The 20,032-nt window shown below is 50.1% G+C and overlaps 1 protein-coding gene across 3 annotated transcripts; it reads left to right on the top strand.

The window, feature by feature from the left end:
• The first annotated feature begins 276 nt into the window (after nucleotides 1-276).
• On the top strand, nucleotides 277-13,010 carry LOC107544762 (pancreatic secretory granule membrane major glycoprotein GP2-like). Of its 3 annotated transcripts, none has more exons than XM_087815175.1 (10): nucleotides 277-370; nucleotides 4,222-4,230; nucleotides 4,279-4,389; nucleotides 6,560-6,771; nucleotides 7,372-7,520; nucleotides 8,688-8,933; nucleotides 9,772-9,934; nucleotides 10,826-10,910; nucleotides 12,319-12,363; nucleotides 12,952-13,010. In XM_087815175.1, exons 1-10 carry the CDS (start codon nucleotides 277-279, stop codon nucleotides 13,008-13,010), a joined length of 1,173 nt encoding a protein of 390 aa, XP_087671301.1. The 3 variants fall into 3 exon arrangements, with proteins under 3 accessions (XP_087671301.1, XP_087671300.1, XP_016078157.2); XM_087815174.1 differs by lacking the exon at nucleotides 4,222-4,230 and adding an exon at nucleotides 2,486-2,920 and having other exon boundaries at nucleotides 277-376; XM_016222671.2 differs by lacking the exon at nucleotides 4,222-4,230.
• Nucleotides 13,011-20,032: the final 7,022 nt, after the last annotated feature.

The following is a 20,032-nucleotide window of genomic DNA, read 5'->3' as shown; positions in this document are numbered from 1 at the left end:
AGGGGCTCAGTAAACATTTCTGTGATCAGCATTCTCTGAGTCTCAGTTTCGTCATCTGTGAAGTGGAAGCGATGATAGTACCTTCCTTGGAGGATGGCTCAGAGCTTTCAATGAGCTCAGATAGGCAAGGCACTTAGGACAGGTCATGGTATTGCACTGATGTGAGTTCCCTCTTTACCTTGCACCCATAAGAATGGCCTCTGTCACTCTGACCACACCTGGGTCTTTCCCTTCCCCTAGCTGCGTGGAGAGTCTGCATACTGCTGAGCAACCTGCATGTCTCGGTTCATGGAGAGGATGGTGGGCTCTTGGGTCCTGTGGCTGGCCTCCGCCTCCTGCATTCTGACCCTGGCTTCTGCAGAGCAGCAAGGTGAGTGCTCTGCTCACCTGGCATCTCAGATGCCCTGCAATACCTGGGGAGTGAGCGGGGAAGTGCAGAGAAGGCTGTTCTGGGTCAGTGAGAGGAGCAGGGAAATTGGAAGTTAGAAGTCAAAGGAACAAGAAGAGAGAAGCCAGAATCAAGTAATTATCCCTCCAGGAGCCAAATCAGAAAGCCTCCAGCAAGGAGAGTGGGCGCCAGTGAACCAACTTCCCGTGGCCAGGTATGGGGAGATCAGAGAGCCTGGGTTTATGAGGACACTGTGCCCTGGACCTGTTGCCCGTCTGTGAAACGAGAGGGCTACGTTTAGCTCCGGTTTGTTGAACAGCACGAGTGCCCGAATGGTGAACTAAGTGTGGTTCTTCAAAAAAATCTATGGATTGTGCATCTTAGACGCTTGTAGGAATGGTCTCAGGGTCAACACTGGGGTGAAACATTCTGTACGTGTCACCTGTGGAGGGGGCTGAGGGGGAGGAGAGGGAGGGGCTCAGTTCCCGGCCTCCCTTGGGAAAATCCAGTGTGCAGGCAATAATCCAAGAGCAACAAGTGCAGACTCCTTTCCTTAAAACAAGCACATACTTATTTCCAAGCAAAGCTTAGAAATCTCTTCCCCAAACTTCCTCTAACGTGTGTCATAAGCATGTGATTGTGTTTGCACACTTAGTTCACCATTCGGGCACTCGCGCTGTTCAACAAACGGGAGCTAAAGAGGAGAGCTAGCTTGAATGTCCACTAGGAGCCAGGTGCCGTGCTGGCGTCTTATACCTGCTCTCACAGCCTTTTAGGGCTTTGTTCCCCCAATGGGGCACACCTCCCCAGGTGACCGTGGGGGTGCACTGCAAACTCTGAAAGAAGTCTTGGTGGCTCTTATTTTTCATATATATTAAAGAAATATAACTGGTACATCATTCCTATGGAATTATAGATATTATTCCTTGGGATGAAATGAATTTATAAAGAAAATCACAGAAAAAAACCCCCACATATGAAGTAAAGAATAGGACAGGCCGACACAGGTGTGACAAACATCAGGATCCCAGGTGACCGGGAATGAGTGAAGCCTGAGAACAGCTAGCTCCCAGGTGTTGTTTTGCAAATGGGTCTCAGGGGAGTTGAACCACCTGCCTGCCAAGGTCGCCCAGCCAACAGGTGTGGAGCTGGATTTAAACCCAGACTGACTAGTCTGTGGTCTCCCCACCTTCACTCTGTCTCTTTACCCTCACAACCCCTGAATCTGGTAAAAACCAGGAGGTCAGTAATCAGAAATGGTCCTGTTAGAGCAGTGGTTCAGAACCGGGGTAAGTTTGTCTCCAGGGGGCATTTGGCAATGTCTGGAGGCAGCTGGGAGAGGGTGCTGCTGGCCTGCTCGGCACCCTGCAGTGCACATGCTATTCAGTCCCAAACACCGGTAGTGTGAGGCCAGAAATCTTGTGTTAGATCGGTATCTGCTGACAATGGAAAAATCTCTGTGATACATTAAGAAAAAATGTAAGGGGGAAAAAAGCTGTACAGCATTAAACCCATTAAAAAACTATCTTTTAAACATGCATATAAAGGGTCTAAAGCAAAATTATGGCTACTTCTGAGGGTGGGATGAGCTTATGACACCTTTCACTGCTGCCTTATCTACTTTAAGGGCATTTGAGTCACTTCCAATGAGTCTGTATTACACATACGATGAGAAAAATATTGGTCAGACAGGACCACAGCGGAGACTGGACAGGGGACCACTTCTCAGCTCTAGCGGGGCCACCAAGCTCAACGCGCGGGGCGGACATCTAATGTTCCTTTTTTATTAAATATTTTTAATATTGAAATTATGGCAAGTGTCCCCCTTTGCCCACCTGTACCCACCCGCACCTCCCCTCCCTTGGCCTTCTCAAGCACTGAGCCAGGGCGGCGGGCTGCATATATGCTCTTCACCTAATCCCTCCCCCTTCGCCTATAAAATACTGAAAAATGGCCTCATCATTATTCTGACCCCAAGGTGTTGCAGGCCGATGCTTAATGAATGGCTATGTGTCTCCTTAGGGGTCTTAGCACATCTGAGACAGAGTGTCTGGGGAGGAAGGTGCTGCAGGCTCCGGGGGGCTCAGTAAACCCAAGCTCACTGTCGCCCTCCAGGTTCCTATGGGCTGGATCTGCTGTGCGGAGCCCCCGGCTCCCCAGAGCGCCCCCTCTGTTTTGACCCCTGCCAGAATTACACCCGCCTGGATGACCCCTCTCGAAGCACAGAGAACACAGTAAAAGGCCAGCTGTGTGACAAGGACCTGCGCGGCTGGTTCCGCTTCGTGGGGGAAGGAGGAGTGAGGATGCCAGAGGCCTGCGTCCCAGGGCAGAGATGCCAGACGGACTCCCCCATGTGGCTGAAGGAGGCCCATCCGGTTCTTGGGGATGGCCCCGTTACCCGCACCGCTTGTGCCCACTGGTCTGGCAACTGCTGTTACTGGTCCTCTAAGGTCCAGGTGCAGGCCTGCCCTGGGGGCTACTACGTGTACAAGCTAGACGGCACCCCTCTGTGTAACCTGAGGTATTGCACAGGTGAGTGGCAGAGACCTTGGGGGCAGCTGCGGGGCAGGGGTGCCCAGTAACATGCCCAGGAGCCAGGGTAAGGGGAGCTGGGCAGGAGGAGACCAAGCAGAACAGCCTCCGCGCAGTCCTTGCTGTGACTGCCCAGCCAAAACCCGCCCACCGGTTCCCAGCTCCTCAGCATCGCACGTGAGACCAGAAATTCCCGGTTCCAGAGGGAAGTCGCCTGATCTATGCAGGTTTCCCCGACATCCAAAAGCAGAAAGTCCCTATGAAACCTTTCGTAAGCTGAAATGAGGTCACGCAAAGAAGCAGTTAACCATTAACGTACATGGGGACACTTTGGAGCATTCCCAGACCCCCAAATAGCCTACCAAACATGCTTAATTATTGTCCAGTTTTATGCTAAGCATAACACACAAGCTCTCCCAGGCTTTCCAGGTGCCTTAAGGCACATCTTGCTAACAGGTTCACAAAGGAAGTGGAGATGAAACCCAGATGCCACAGACACAGTTGGCAACTCTGACTGCTGGGTGCCAAGAGGCGGCGCGGGGTCCTGGGGAGGGAGCTGAGTGCCCCCCCCCCCCCCCCCCCCGCCCCGGCTGCGCTGCTTCCTTGATGGCTGCTGCAAAGCCAACGCTGACCGCTGTTTTTGACTTTGCAAAAGAAATCGGATTTATTTCTATAAGGGAAAACCGGTACAAATGAAGGTCTTTTGAAAAAGTAACACCAGGCGAACTTTCCCAGTGCAGGGGATACCTGCCTATGTCCATGCGTGTAGCATACTATTAAGAATCCGGGCTCATTTGGGGATAGGTTCCATTTTGGCACTTTAATTGACTTCTCCGAGCTTCATTTTCTGATCTGAAAAAAATGGGTAATGGCAAAAATAACAACTAACTCATAGTGCTTATAATGTCCTTGCCCCAATCCTAAGCACTTTAGTAACTCATTTAACCGGCTCATCAACCTCATGAGGTAAATATTACATAATGATCCAGATGATGGGTCTGGGGCACAGAGAGGTTAAGCAACACTCCCAATATCACAGAGCTGGAACTTGAACCCAGTACTCTCCTACCATGCTTCCCTGTCTCATACTGTTACCAAGAGAATCGAATGAGCTAACACAGGGAAAGTGCTCCAAACGGTGTCTCCCATGCCATAAGCCTTAAGATGGCAGCTTCAGGGTTTTCACCTGGTTGGATTGGGACTCAGGAAATTCACGGTTGAGGCTCATCTCCTCCACTAAGAATTGCACGGTCTTGGGTAGGGCTTCTGTGCCCTGGTAGGGAGACGAGGTTGGCTCTGAGGGCCTCGGGGCCTCCCTGCTCTGCACCCTGATTCCCCGCCTCCATGCCCACTCCTAGACCCGTCCACCGTGGAGAACAAGTGTGAGAAGACCTGCCGCCCGGAGGAGGAGTGCGCCTTTGTCAACGGCACCTGGGGCTGTTTCTGCAGACGGGATCTCAACAGCTCTGGTGAGCGAGTCAGCGGCCAGGGCAGCAGGGACCGTGCTGGGCGGGAGCTGGCCTGAGCAGGCCCAGAGGGAAGGAGGGAGCTGCAGGGGGTCAAGGCTGGGGTGGACCAGAGTCAGTGGGGATGGAACCAAGGTCAGGGAATGGGAGTTCTCACAGCCAGTGGGCTTGTGAGGGCGGGAGGGCAGGGATGCGACAATTTCCAGGCCACAGGAAGCAGCTCTGCAAGGGGTGAGCTTGACCCACAAGGGACAAAAGGGACTGAAGATGAGAACTCTGCAAGTGTGAGAGCTGGGGTAAAATATCTGCGGAGCCTACACATGAGGAACGGGGGCAGATGCCTGTGCTTGGGTTTGCTCTGAAGTAACTCTGGGGTCCTGGGACAACTCACCTACTCTCCCTGAGCCTTCATGTCCTCATCTGTAAAATAGGGATAGGATATTAATAAAAATCCTCACTATACAGGGCTATTGTGAGAATTAAATCAGAGTAGTCTAAATGGGCAAGCTCTGGAGGTGATGAGCTTCTTATCTCAGGAGGTAAGCAAGCAGAAGCAGATGACCCATGGGAAGGGATGCCTTACACAAGCCCGAATCCCTCCTGGGACTCTAATGAGGGCCTCTGACTCTTTTTAAAAAATACGTGTTCGCTTGGGTTTTTTTGTGTGTGTTTTTTTTCATTGGTTTCAGAGAGAGGAAGAGAGAGGGCGAAAGAGAAACATCAATGATGAGTCATTGATTGGCTGCCTCCTGCACACCTTCTACTGGGGATCGAGCCCGCAACCTGGGCACGTGGAGGGCCTCTGACTCTTGCCCTCGGCACAAGCATGCCTTCCTCTGAGCACACTCCCCGCCCCTATGGAAGAGTGTTCTGGAGACTCTCTCTACTCACTGGGTGGATGAGACCCCAGAGGGTCAGAGTGGTTTCCTGGGGTTTGGGCCATCACAGCGTCAGATGATGGGCCTTGCGGACACCCTCCCTGTACCTGGATGGGTTTCGAGGGCTTCCCTAGCAGGTCTTGGCTGACTGGGTGAACAGGTGGCCCCTCATGTCTTTGTCAGTGGCTATTCAGTGGGTTTCTATCACCTCCAGACACAATCCCTCCATGGCCTGGCTTTTGCTTGCCTCTCCATTTCCCACAGCTCCCCCTCCCATTCTTAGTTCCTATATTTCTGAACTCTGTGTCTCTATAAACATGCCATTGTCTCTCCCATGGCCACACTTAGCCTCTGCTGTTCCTTTGCCCTGCGATGCCCTCACTTGCTTTATTTACCTGCAAAACTCCTGCCCGTATCAAGCTCAAGCCGTCCACGTGTCCTTCTCTGGCTGACCTGGCGACTTAGCTAAGCCTTCTTGTGCGTTCCCTCTGCACCTGTTCGCACTTTCACCTGCTGCTTCGTAATAAGTGGTTGGTATGTTGGTTTTACAGAAGACCAACGAATCCTCAGGGACTGGGCCCATGTTTTCTTTATTTTTGTGTTAAGTGTGCCCAGCACATGGAGAAGGTGGTTAGTGAATGTATGTTGAATCAATGCATTCATAAACACAGTGGAAATTGTATTTCTCTTAACTTACCGTCTCTCTCCTCTACTAGAATGTTAGCTCCTTCAGGGTGTGAATTTTGTCAGTTTTGATAATCAATGTATCTCCATGCCTAGAACAGTACATGACAGATAGTAGAGTCTCAAGAAGTATTTGTTGAATAAATGTTGGATGAACAAATGAGCAGACAGATGAGTGACTGACTGACTGACTGACTGACGGACTGAATGAATGAATGAATGAATGAATGAATGAATGCAGTGGCTCTGAACCAGGTCAGATGTGCTGGCTTCACAAAATCAAGAAGTGTGAGTAGCGTGTATCTAGCTTTGATTCTAGTCTGGAAGGTGGGATAGTCCTGCTTCTCCAGAGACCCTAACCCTCAAGGGGACCTGGACATGGAAACCCTTCCCACACCTGCACATAGGATGCTTGACAACCTCAGACCAGGGGCTTCTTTGCCAACCTGGCCTACTATAAGCCTGGGCTTGAATCCCACCTGGTCCGGGGCCCCTTCTAGTCTACCTACCTCTTGGTGGGCATGGTGGCTTTTCCAAAGGCAGGGAGTGTGGGCTGTGCCCACTGCTTCCAGACCCTTATCCACTCCGCATCTCCCTTCTCGACTTTCCAGATATCCACAGTTTGCAGCCTCAGCTGAACTGTGGGGCAAGAGAGATCAAAGTGTCACTGGACAGGTGTCGCCTGCAAGGTCTGGGATTTGGGGATGAGGTCAGTGCCTACCTGCTGGACAAGAACTGTAACAGCAGCATGAAAAGAGAGGAGGAAAACTGGATTTCTGTGACCAGCCTTGCTCAGGCTAATGCCTGCAAGAACATTCTGGAGGTGAGCGGTGTTCACACCACTGCTGCTGGCGGGGGAGGGGGGGGGCATGGGCCGGTGGGGACCATCTCAGTAGCCGTGAGACCTCAGGCAAGTTATTTAGCCTCTCTGGGTGTCTAGAGGCATGTGAGATTATACATGTTGGTCCATATAAAGAGCTTAGAACAGGTCTAATGCTTGAGCTCAATAAATGCAAACAATGATTATGCTTTTTAAAAAAATTGATTTCAGAGAGAGAGAAAAGGAGAGGGAGAGAGATCGAAACATCAATGATGAGAGAGTCATTGATCTGCTGCTTCCTGCACACCCCCTCCTGGTGCATTAAAATATGCTTTATTTTAATGAGGGGTGATATGGGAGGGGTCAACAGAGCAGCAAGGATGGTGGTTCCTCACTTTCTTCCAGGCAATACGTTTTTTATCTGGAGCCCTCACTCCCCCTCCCATCAAGCATCAGTGGCCCTGGGGGAGGAGGCCCACTTGCCACCTTGAGATCAGAACGCAGGGTGGCAGCCCTGACCGTGGAGTCAGGCAGACCTGAGTCCAGGCCCACCTACACACACGTCCACATAAACACATATGTGGTCTTATTTTTATGCCAAAGAGAAATGAAACCCATGTCATCTACAAAAACATCCTCTCCTTGGCCAATGAGTTCATCATCAGAGACACCAAACTCAACATCAACTTCGAGTGCGCCTACCCTCTGGACATGAAAGTCAGCCTCGACGCTGCCCTGCACCCCATAGTAAGGTACGGCACTGACCCTTGCCCTTGACCCCTCGCCCTGACATCGGTGACGCTCACTTTGCGCACAGCTTATGGTGGCTTCCACAGGAGGCTCCGTGCCTCCCTCAGGAGCTTCCATTCTTCCGATCGCTCATTCTGTAAAATTTGTCCATCATATATTAATGCTCAATGCACAAGGCAGACACAGAATATTTTGTGGGTATTAAAGATCATTATTATGAAACAATGTGGCAACATGAAACAATGTTAATTAAATGAGCTAAGGAATAAAAACATATGCCCATTTTATTTATCTTGAGGAAGAAAAGCATTAAACAACTAATTACATCAATGCAAATGAGATGAATGCAATATTGGAGAAACATGGGGTGCTGTGGGATCAGGAAGCAAGGGTCCCTGGCTTAATTGTGGGGGGTGAGGGGATGGTGGGAGCAGGAGGGCTTCCCTTCAGATGTGGGATTTAAGGTGGATCAGCTTTGATTAGATAAATGTTCACCAGAAATAAAACCAAATAGCAATTTGGGTGGGGTCCCATTCAGGCAGGGGTTTTGTCTACTGCCCCCCCGTACGATGTGGCAGGAAGGAGCCCCTGTTGAATGAGCTCCTCAGCGCTCTTAGACTTGCCAGGGGGCTTTCTGAGGGTGTCAGAGATCCAGGGTGCCCTTCCCATCCCCCATTAGCTCCTGGCTTATAGAATGGCAGGATTATAAGGATTACACATTTTCTAGTATCATGGTTCTAGACTGTATTATGTTGAGGCCCAAGGTTCATAAAAAATAAAAATTAAAAGCATTCATCTTGTTAAAATTGGCATATTACTGAAGATTGTGGGGTAGACGGAGAGATCTACTAAACATTATGACCCCACAGACTTGGCCCCAAGCCCTGCTCTGCAGGGGAGAAGACAGAGGTCTGCCTTTGGGGTGAAGGAAACACGTGTGATCTGTGAGGCAGGAGGACTGCTGGGAAGCCTGGAGACAGGCTCATCTATTTGTCAAGTTTAGTGCCTAGAAGTAGTAAATGCTGATTTAAATGAATGGTCAAAGAGTGTCTTTAGGGATCAAAGATATGCTCTTGCCTTCATAATCTTACACCAAGTGGGGCTTGGTTTAGTCTGTTCTTATGGGTCGAAGCCTGATGTTTCCACTGCTGTGGTTTTCCTTGTCTCAGCTCCGTGAACCTCAGCCTGGCTGGGGATGGGGAGTTCACGGTCAGGATGGCCCTCTTCCAGGACCAGAACTACACACGGCCTTTCGAAGGGGACTCTGTTAAGCTGCCCGTCGAGTCTATGCTCTATGTGGGCGCCTTCTTGGAGAAAGGGGACAAGTCCCAGTTTAACCTGCTGCTGAAGAACTGCTATGCCACGCCCACTGCAGACAGGACTGACCCTGTGAAATATTTCATCATCAAAAACAGGTATCAGACACCTTGGGCTTAGTTTTTGGCCTAAACGAAGTGTTGGGGGAAAATGATCGCCTTGGCCCTGCCTGGGGATTGTGAAGTTGGCTTATCTCTTCTGGAAAGTAATTTGATGTTACATTTCATGAGTGGGCCCTATGACCCAGGGGTATTGCTCCTGAAATTGCAGCCTAAAGCATTAGTTCAAAGTAAGTGGGCAGGGTGAAGGAACTCTAATCTTAGTTTTCCATTTCGGGTTCTTTATAGCTTTGGTAATAGATCAGTGCTCAAAATGGGGCTCTGTTAAGTAAGGATGGGCTGTTATACAGATGCTGACCCTGACTAAGCAACATGGAAACGGTATTACAAGGGTCATGGGACAAAATATTATTGACTATTGTTAACTGCAAGAACAAAGGGAAAATTCAAACCGTGGTAATAATACCAGCTAATGCTTACCGTGGGGTGCGCCTAAGCCGCGTGCCTGGTCACCTCGCTGAACGCTCATGTTCATGTTCATGTCGACCCCAGGATTCGCATCTCCCTGTCTCTCCAGAGAAGAAAAGTGGGGCTCAGTGGGGTGAAGCAACCTGCTCGCGATCAGTCAGCTGGGAAGTGGGTCGGGCTGGAATTTGAAACCAGCCTGTCTCACTCCAGAGACTGCGCTCCAAGGCCTTGGGCCGTGGGGCTTGCGGACAGCACTTAGGGCACCGGGAGGGTCACAGCGACGCTGTCAGGATGGAGGGAACCTGGGCTCCGTAATTCTCTCGGCTGCTGTCTTTATATGGGACACAGATAAAAGAGGCAGCCAAGGGCTGTTCTAGAAATTAGAGCCTTGCCTCTGTCACCCCCCCAGCTGCCCAAATCAACGCGACTCCACTATCTACGTGGAGGAGAATGGAGTGTCCTCCGAAGGCCGGTTCTCAGTTCAGATGTTCATGTTTGCGGGAAATTATGACCTAGTTTTCCTGCACTGCGAGGTTCGCCTTTGTAATCCCCTTAATGAGCGGTGCCAGCCGGTGAGTATCTCTTTGGACTTGACTATTCAGAGTCTGACTTGGGGCCTGGTACCTGGTGGGCTCTCCATGTATATTTGCTGGAATTATAAATGGATGGAAAGAAGAACAGAAGGAAGGGAAGAAGGGAGGGGAAAGGAAGTTGGATGGGTGAAGGGATGGATGCGTAATGGATGGGAGGGAGGGAGAAAAAGAGGAAGAAAGAAGGAAGGACAGATGGATGTTAAGCCGCCAAAAAGCCCCTGTATAAGCAGTTATTGTGACCCCAGCTGAAGGACCCTGTCCACTAGGTTTCCTTGGCACAAGACGTATTTTAGATGATTATAATAATAGTTGCCTTTTTTTAGTGCTTACTCTGTGTCAAGCACTGCACCAAAACTTCCATGTGCCTTGTCTAATTTAATTCTCACAACAACACTTTTGGTAGATTTTCTCATTGACCCCATTGTACAGGTGAGGATACTGAGGCCTAGAGAAGCCCTTTGCCCAAGGGCTGCACAGCTACCAAGTATTAGAGCTGGACGTGCCCCGGCTCAGTGTGACTCCAGCGCCCATGGCCTTAGCCCCTTTTTGACGCTGCCTGCTAATAGTTGGCATTTGTTGAGCGCTTACTATGTGTCGGGGTGTTGTAGACATACCACATTTTAACCTTCCCAACCAGGAAGGCACTATTTAATGATAGTAGAGAGCTGGAGTCATTCGTCCCAAATTGGGCAGCTAAAAGAGAGTGGAGGTGCAATCCTAACCCAGGTCTGTCAGACATGACAGTGAGAATACTCAATAGTGAGGTAACCCCAGCATCGGATTACGATGTCTGGGCTTCATTCTTGGGCCAGACCTTGATAGGAAGCGTCCTTTACATTTTGATGTCATGAGAACGCTCCATCCCCACAGAGTTGCTCAAGAAACCAACTCCGCAGTGAAGCAGTGGAGATCAACCCAGCCCTGGTCCTAGATTTGGGACCCATCAGTAGGAAAGGTAAGCAGCCAAGTCCTGGTGACAATTCCAGTGGTCAAGTGCTGACAGTTAACCACAGATGCCTGGAGTCACCAACCTAGCAATGCAGAGCCTCCCCTGGCGCCTCACTGCAGCCTCAGCCAGTGCACCTGTCTTTCCACGAGGTGCTCTGGGCAGTAATAACAGCATTTTCCACTGGAGCTGGGCCTCCTGTGCGCTCAGGATCCATTGAATCACTTGACCTTTATCTGACTGGGTTCATTTTATAGGTGAGAAGCCAAAGCTCAGAGGGAGTAAGTGACCCACCCAAGGTACCCAGCTTGGGAGCGGCTGGAGTTAGACTTCAACCCAGTTTGGTCTGATTCCAAAGCGTGTGTCCTTTCCCTTAACTCTCCTGCCAGGTCCCCGTAACTCAGTCCCTTAGGGGTGAAGGCTCAGTCCCAACCCAACTTTGTTTTCTGGGGAATGACTGTTTCTCCAAACCCAGCTGCAGTATTTTGGGGTGAGGTAGGGGAAGCTTCCAACTGCTCCTCAGACTTTCACCCATTGTCCCCATGGGTGAGCAGGACTGCCCTGGTTTTTATTCCCACTGGAATGGAGGAGTCAAGAAACCCAGAAGAATGAAAGCATTTAAAAAAAAACCCTCACCCAAGGATATATTTTTATTGATTTTAGAGAGAGAGAGAAACATCGGTGTGAAAGAAAAACATTGATCGGTTGCCTCCTGAATGTGCCCCAGGCTGGGGTCAACCCCCTGCAGCCTGGGCATGTGCCTGATTGGGAACCAAACCCACAACTTTTGGTGCCCAGGACGATGCTCCAGCCAACTAAGCCACCTGGCCAGGGTGCATTATAATTTTTCCTAAACAGATTGGGATACAGTAATGTGATAGTAGCAACAGCAACAAGAACAGCAGCCCTGTGCCAGCCGGCGCTGTGCCGGCCACACTTACATGCGCTGCCACGTGGATCACTCGCAGCTGCAGCGTTCCCTCTTCCCTTCCCCAGACGGGCCGCTGAGGCTGTCTGTGACGAAGGCTCTGCCCTGAGCCATCCTCTCCCTTTACTGAGCCTCATGTGGTGTCACAGGGCAGCTGGGGGTGCGGTGGGGGGATTCAAGGGCTTTCATTTAGGAATCAGACAGCCTGGGGTTTGAATCCCAGCCCTGCTACTTACTAGCAAGGATACCTTGGCAAGTCTCTTGACATCACTGAGCCTTAGTCTTCTCACCTGACAAATGGGGGTGAGAATACTCGTGGGTGGGTTAAGTTTCCCATGCATGAAATGTGTTCAGAAAGGTACCTGCCAGGCACTAGATGCCTCTGCAACGGGGTGGCCAGGTCCAAGGGGACTGGGAGCAACCGCGGCCACAGTGCAGCAGCCACGGGAGCGTGACTGAGGAAACCCTCACCTTCTGCTTTGTCACCAGGTGCCTCGTCCCTCGGCGTCATGAGCGGAACCCCCGGCACTGCAGGTACCTCATTTTCTCTGCCTTTTCCTCTCCCTCCCAGTGTTCCTTCCTCTCCTCACTTTGGCTCACATCCATTCAGCCCTGCACTGGGCGGGCCCTGGGCTGGAAACTGGACACTGAAATGAGTCCGTCCCAAGGCTAGCTCTGGAAATGCCCGGTCTAGCAGGGGAACCGATCGATTAACGACGAACAGTTTTTGAGCGCCTACTGTGTGCTGCGCATTGCCCTAGGCACTGAAGATATAAGGATGGACAGCGGAGTCCAGGCGCCTGCCCTCAGTGTGGGAAACAGACAATGAAACGCAGCCAGGTGCTTTAGAAAGAGCAGAGGGTGACGTGAGAGAAAGTTCCCAGCCTGGGTAATAACGCCTCGTATACGACAGGAGTTTATTTCTCTCACACAAGTCCAGAGGCGAGCAATCCGGGGCTCGTAGGGCAACCCCAAAGCCTTCAGGACCCCAGGCTCCTCCCAGCTCTCCCTCCACCTCCCAGCTCCCCCTCTTCCATCTTCAGGGTGTGGCCCCACCTTCATCCTCAAGGCTGGAGCCGGAGCAAAGCCCACCACGTGACAGTCGCCTTCCTTGCGTTTCAGGGCTCCCTGCGGCCTGGCCGGTGCTGCTCCTGCCGCTCCTGCTGGCTGCGCTGTTCTGAGCTCCGCCGGCACCGGGCCTCTGCTGATGGCTTCCAGCCATCGGTCTGCTGGACCTCCCTCCCAATCCACAGATGTCTCGGTGTCCGCAGGCTGCAGGCCAGGCTGGCTTTGGGGACAGTGGACGCGCTCAGTGCCTCCGTAGCCCTCTTTCTCGCCCGGTGGAGGCTCTGTCAGCCTGGCCTGGGCTGACTCTCTCAACCCTTTAGGTTTCCTGAAAGCTGATTTGCTAGGGCCTCTGCGGCGCTGGCCTTTGCCCTGAGTGGCTGCCTGTGTAGCTCAGGGAAGGGGGGCCCACGGGGGGGGGGGGGGATGAGCTCCTGAAACAGGCCCCTCCCACACGCCACCCCTGTTCTGACTGCTGGTGATTTCAACAAACTGACCCTTGCTTTCACCCACACCTGGCTGTTTCCATCGTGGGCTCAACCATCGCCACGGGAATGTGTTGTAAAGGGGCACTTTGGGAGACCCAGCTCCAGGAAAGCCTGGTCCCTGCTGCTCCCCTGCCCCGCAGACCTGCTCTGATGAGCCTCGAATTGCACAAGCTCCTACCCTGGGACTGGATGCTAGAGAAACTGTCACCCCAGAGCAAAGCGCCATCTGTACATAGTGGTGCCCCCCCACTCCCCACACCCTTCCCCAAAGTGCTCAGCCGGGCATCTCAGAAGAAATGAGCATCAGTTCTGCCAGGGGGGTGTAGCAACAGAGCCTGGAGGTGGGTGAAGCCCCTTCTGGAAACCTCTAATGCGCCCTCACAGAGCATCCCTTCCACAGCTGTCTGCGGGCCCCTCCACGTCGGCCTCAGAGAAAATGAACAGGTCGGGGCCGGCCGAGGGGTGGAGGGCAGGGTGAGGGAGGAGACTTTCCAGCCTGAAGCCTTGCGCAGAGATGGCGTGGTTTCAAGCAACAGAAACACACTCCAATTAACTCAGGCAAAACGTGAATAATTGCAAGATGCGGGAGCACTAAGTCCCGGGACAGAAGCTACCCCTGGCTGCACGAGGCAGCCCCCTAGAAACCCAGGTTTGTCTGTCTCCCTCTGTTGCTTTTTCTGAAACCACACACCTTCATCTCTGCTTATCTTGTGTGCCCCTTTGTTTCCCCGCCCCTCTGAGACTAGCTTTTCCTGTTTAGTCACCATCACTTGATTAAACATGGGCATTGCAGGTTCTCATTGCTCGTTGGCTCAGGGGCCACAGGGGCTGCCTGGCATCTTGGTGCCCCACATCCAAACTGCACCGGGGCTGGGGCTGATTTCCTGCTTGAGTCCAAGTGCTTCCCCTGGTCCAGTCACCTGAGGCCGGGTGCGTGGGCTCATCTCACGCAGACAAAGCCGGCGGGTCTGGCCTGAGGGCCGGCAGCCCAAAGGGCCACCATCATGTGCTTCTTTAAGACACAGAGGTTCCTGGGAGGGATGCTTCCCGTTTCCCAGTGAGTTAGGACTCAGAGCTGCTCCGCTCCACGGAGGGTGTGCACGGGCAGGGGACCCGAAGGAGAGGTCAGGGGGTCTCCGCCGTTTCCCTTCTCTGATGCTCAGGGCCGGGCGAGAACAAGATTCGCAAACATTTATAGTGAAACCCTTTTTTCAAAATAGTCCTTCATAAATATCCAATAAGTAGAGATTAAAAGCAAAGCAAATCTTATCGATGTCTTAGCTCTCCAATTCCATGATTCCCTCCTCCTCAGGCCCTCAAAGGAACTCCACGATAACCCACAGGTTGCCAAGGGCAGAGTTTTGGGGTTCCCTGGGACATATGGCCTCGAATGTCTCTTCCAGTTTCAAGTACCTGGGATTCTACCTAACTAAAGCCAAACCTGGATGTCTATCTATAATCTATCTGTCTATCTATCTATCTATCTATCTATCTATCTATCTATCTATCTATCTATCATCTATCTATCTATCTATCATCTATCTATCTATCCATCCATCCATCTATCCATCTATCATCTATCTATTATCTATCTATCTATCTATCTATCTATCTATCTATCTATCTATCATCTATATATGTATCTATGTATCTATCAATCATCTATCTATCTATCTATCTATCTATCTATCTATCTATCTATCTATCTTCTATATATGTATCTATGTATCTATCAATCATCTATCTATCTATATCTATCTATCTATCATCTATGTATGTATCTATGTATCTATCTATCAATCATCTATCTATCTATCATCTATCTATATCTGTTATCTATCATCTATCTCTCCATCCATCCATCCACCTATCTATCTATCCATCCATCCATCCATCTATCCATCTATCTATCCATCCATCCATCCATCTATCTACCCATCTATCTATCCATCCATCCATCCATCTATCCATCTATCTATCCATCCATCCATCCATCTATCCATCTATCTATCCATCCATCCATCCATCCATCTATCTACCCATCTATCTATCCATCCATCCATCCATCTATCCATCTATCTATCCATCCATCCATCTATTATCTATCTATCTATCTATCTATCTATCTATCTATCTATCTATCAATTATCTATCTATCTATCTATCTATCTATCTATCTATCTATCTAATCTATCATCTATCATCTATCTATCCATCCATCCATGTATCTATCTATCTATCCATCCATCCATCTATCCATCCATCCATCATCTATCAATCATCTATCTCTATCTATCATCTATCTATCTATCTATCTATCTATCTATCTATCTATCTTTCTATCTATCATCTATCTATCTATCTATCTATCTATCTATCTATCTATCTATCTATCTATCATCTATCTATCTATCTATCTATCTATCTATCTATCTATCTATCTATCTTTCTACCATCTGTCTCCTATTTTGTCTTTCTCTCTCTATCTACTTATCACCTAGCTAGTTAGTTATAGCTTTTTGTTTTCCACAAATGGGTGCACTACATGAGTAACAATCTATGCATGACCGATCGACTTCATTCTTTCAATCAACTCTAATCTGCTGAGCAACTTATTATGTCCCAGGTCCAAGGGCCTGAGTAAAATGATGAAGCACAGTCCCTGCCCTGAGAGGTTCAAACCTGGTGGAACACAGACACACAGACAGACTCCCAGGCAGATCACAGTCAGGCACCATACCCAGTGATGCTGAGACGCAGGCTTGCACACCTGCACGGAGATATACATGCTAACAGGTGTGCACATCAACCTTGTGTGCCCAGAGACCCATCTCTGCACACAGACACCCTCACCTGGGACTGCTAGCCCAGTCACTTTCACATGTATTGCCACAAATAATTTAGTAACAGCCAACATTTTTAGCATGTCCTGTGCACCAGACATTATTCTCAGTGTGTTACGGGCATTATAGCATTCCAGCCTCACATTAGATATTTCAGGCAGGCATTATTATTACTCCCAGTGTAGAAGTGAGTAAACCAAGGCTTAAAGAAGTTAATTACACTCCCCGGGGCCTATTTGCTTTTAAACGCTGGGTTCAGGGCTGAAACCCAGGTAGCCTGGATTGGGAGCATATGCTTTCAACTAGACACTGTTCTGCCCCTGTCTATACGCAACACACAGAGGCACTCGTATATTCACAATATGCCACTGTGCATACATGCACCCACTAGGATGCAGGTACACGGGAACATACACAGAGGCACTCAGGCACGTGGACAGGCAACACATTTGCCAACACAGAGACCCTCAAACATACACAGACTTTGACTTTCATGGACACACAGATGATAACATGCACACTGACTTATGCATAAACCCTTTAGTAAAGGAAAAAACACAGGGACACTCATACCCTATGCTACACACACACACACACACACGCACGCACACTCGGGGATACATAACCATATGCATACATACCTACAAGACACACGACCTGGATCCAATTCCCCAAGGCCAAGCCTCTAGCCATGTCTCTTTTCCCATTAGCTGTCCTCTTCTCCATCTCTCATTCTTGCCCAGCTGGGCACTGGGACAAGAAGCCCAAACCAGCGGACACAGAGAAAATGGGCCCTGGACCCAGAGTCTGGAAGTTCTGGAGTAGAAGGGTGATGGAGACGTGAGAAAGAACCTGACCTCCATTCAGGAGAACTAGCGTCTCTGTCCTGAGGGACCATCTAGAATCAGCTGGTGGGGGACTGCAGAGAGGGTAGGACAGCCTTGCTTAGCGTCTGCTTGGGAAATCAGGCAGTGTAAGGCTGAGACAGACACTAAAGCATGAAGCAAAGACAAGGGGACTCAGCCCAGCCTGCAGAAGAGGGGAGGATTCCATCCTTGGGAGGTGAGTCCCTTCATCTTCCAGATGAAAACTGAGGTCCCAAAAAGAGAAGTGGCATGGCCATTCTTAATTCTCTAAGGGACGCTATAAGATGTGTTGTAAACAGCTGGGCATGAGGGAGCAGGGAGAGAGGTGGCCCCCTGAAAGCTGGTCACCCGAAGGAAATTTGGAATGGAAACCCCAAAGAATAAATGCCAGCCAATCTAACTCATGTCATAATCTCGCCTCACCGTTCCTTCTCCAGCCTCTTTCTCTTAGGAAGGGCTAGAAATCATTCTTTTCTCCTCCTCATCACAGAAGATTCTCCCATGTGCAACTCTACTAAATGCCTCCACTTTCTTTGACCCCAGTGACAAGCTACTGTCCTCTCTTACCTGGACCCCATAATAGCTTTCCAGCTGGTCGTTCTCCAGTCTCACCCTCCCCATCCGCCCTCTACTGCACAGCTAGTGAGCATCCAAAGCAAACTCACTTCTCTAAATCCCTCCAGCAGCTCCTTCTGTGGGATGAGTTTGCCCTGCCAGCTGATAGACAATGTCCTCCACTGTCTGAGCCCTGCTGTTTCTTCCACCTTTAATCTTACGCTCACCCCCTTCATACTGTTAGACCTTGGTCCTCGAGTTTGGCTAAGAAAGAATTCAGGGCGTAAGGGGTTTATTTAGAAAGTCACAGAGGCTGAAGAAGTGAGCCATAGAAGAGATGGGCTCAGGAAACAAGTTACTGAGGCAAAAGAAGAGCCCTTGGAGGTTGGCAGAAAGAAAACAAAGGTGACAGGCCTGAGGGAAGGAGAGGGGGAAGGGCGAGGGCGTGCTCAGGACAGAGAGAGAGTGCTTGCTGGGTCCTTTAACTTAAGGGCCTTTAAAGGCAGAGATTGGAGATTTGACTTTGGGTGGTGGGCACATAATGCAATATACAGATCTTGTAACATAGAAACCCACACCTGAAACCTACATGTTCGTATTAACTAAAGGCAGGGATTTTAGGGGAGGTCTCAGGGGAGGATCTCAATAGAATATTCATCAGCTTTCCAGGTGTGTCCTTTAATATGCTGATTCATCAAAATGAGGGTCAGGGTCAGGGTCGAGGTCTCTACTGATTGCTCAGTGCTGGGGTAGGGGGGTCATTAGTCATTGCAGCTGGTCTTGAGGCAGCCATGGTGTCACTTCATCTGGTTTTGCTACTTTTCTGGGCCTGGAGCTGAGGTGGCAATATTTATATCTGGGAAAATAGTCATGGCTGTGTTGCTCCTGCTGGTGATGACATGAAGGCAACTGACATGCAAAAGGCGGTGTCACTATGTAGGCCCGTACTGTTTTTACTATATTTTATTGGCGTATAATCCACATATTATGCACATATCTCACATATACAAATTGATGAATTTTAGCAAAATGAACACTCCCATACAACCGGCACCCGGTTCAAGAAACAGAACCGTCCTCACTCCCCCAGAAGCCTCCATCCTGCCCTTCCAGCTACAACACGTCCCAAAGGCAACCACTGTCCCAGCTTCTACCTCATGGAGTAGTTCTGTTTCTGAACTTTCTGCAAGAGAAATTTTACAATCTCTCTCTTTTGAGCCCGGCCTCTGTGGTCCACACCATCTTTGTGAACTTGATCTGCGCTGCTGTGTTTAATTACAGTTTGATCACTCTACTTACTGACATTACTCTATTGAAATAATACGACCTAATTTATTGATCCGCTTTATTCTTGATGGGCATGTGGGGTGTTGCCAGTGTTCAGCAACTGAGGAGCATGGTGCTTTCTCACGCGCACCTTTGGGTGAGTACAGCTTCCCATTTCTGGTGAAGTGTGTACATGCCGCCTTATAGATACAGCCAAGCAATTTTCCCAGGTAGCTGTACTTCCACCAGACATATGGTTTAAACATTCCAAGGTTCTTAATCATCCAGGATCCAGTAACTATTGACCTCGCCTCCTTTCATTCCCTGAGCAGGCCAAGGTCTAGTTCTCCCTCAGGGCCTTTGCACATGCCATTCTCTTGGCCTATTGGAATCTTTCCAGCTGAAAGATGGGCGTGTGCTCATCTTTAGGCCTCAGTGCAGGCCCTCTGCCTGCTATGCTCACCCCTCTACACACAGCATCCAACCCATGCCTGGTAAATAGCACTAAACAAATGTTAGCTAATATTTCGGCTGTCGCAACAAATAGTCTATAAGTTTCTTTTTCAAAAATTCTGTGATTCTGGGAAGTCAGATTTCCTGAGTTTTGTCCTGGTGCATTGATCCACTGGTGCCCCCCAGGGTTCAAATCTCCCACAGGAGAGGGGCAGTTAGCAGGCCCCGTTTCCCCCTCCCACAAGGCAAGGCCCTGTCCTCCTGAGCAGCTCCTGCTCTCTACTGAATGGCCAATAGAGGGCACTGCGGGAACATGTCCAAAGAAGGAGGGAGGTGCGGGTCAGAATGAGCAGGGCAGAGCAGAAGCAATCTTCATTTTGAAGACGAAAACTTCACTTTACAGATGAACGAACAGATGCCCAGACAGGAGATGTGACTTGCCCAAGGTCACACAGCTACCTGGCAGGCATAGATGACTCAGCCCCTTGGCATTCTCTACGCCAGGGGAGAGAAAGGTGGAGGGGGCATTGCCCAGCACTGAATGCGACCACTGCCCAGGGTGCTGTAGCCTTATCTTGCCAAGGCCCCTCCCTGTCTGCCAAGCCTCTTGCTGCCCTGAGTTTTCCCCTTCCTTTCTCCTACTGCATAGGAAAAGGGCTCCAGGGTT

The sequence above is a fragment of the Miniopterus natalensis genome, chromosome 3 (genome assembly GCF_054644295.1).
Source record: "Miniopterus natalensis isolate mMinNat1 chromosome 3, mMinNat1.hap1, whole genome shotgun sequence".
NCBI lineage: Eukaryota > Metazoa > Chordata > Mammalia > Chiroptera > Miniopteridae > Miniopterus > Miniopterus natalensis.
Note: the sequence above shows the minus strand (reverse complement) of the source record. Positions and strands in the feature narration are given on the sequence as shown.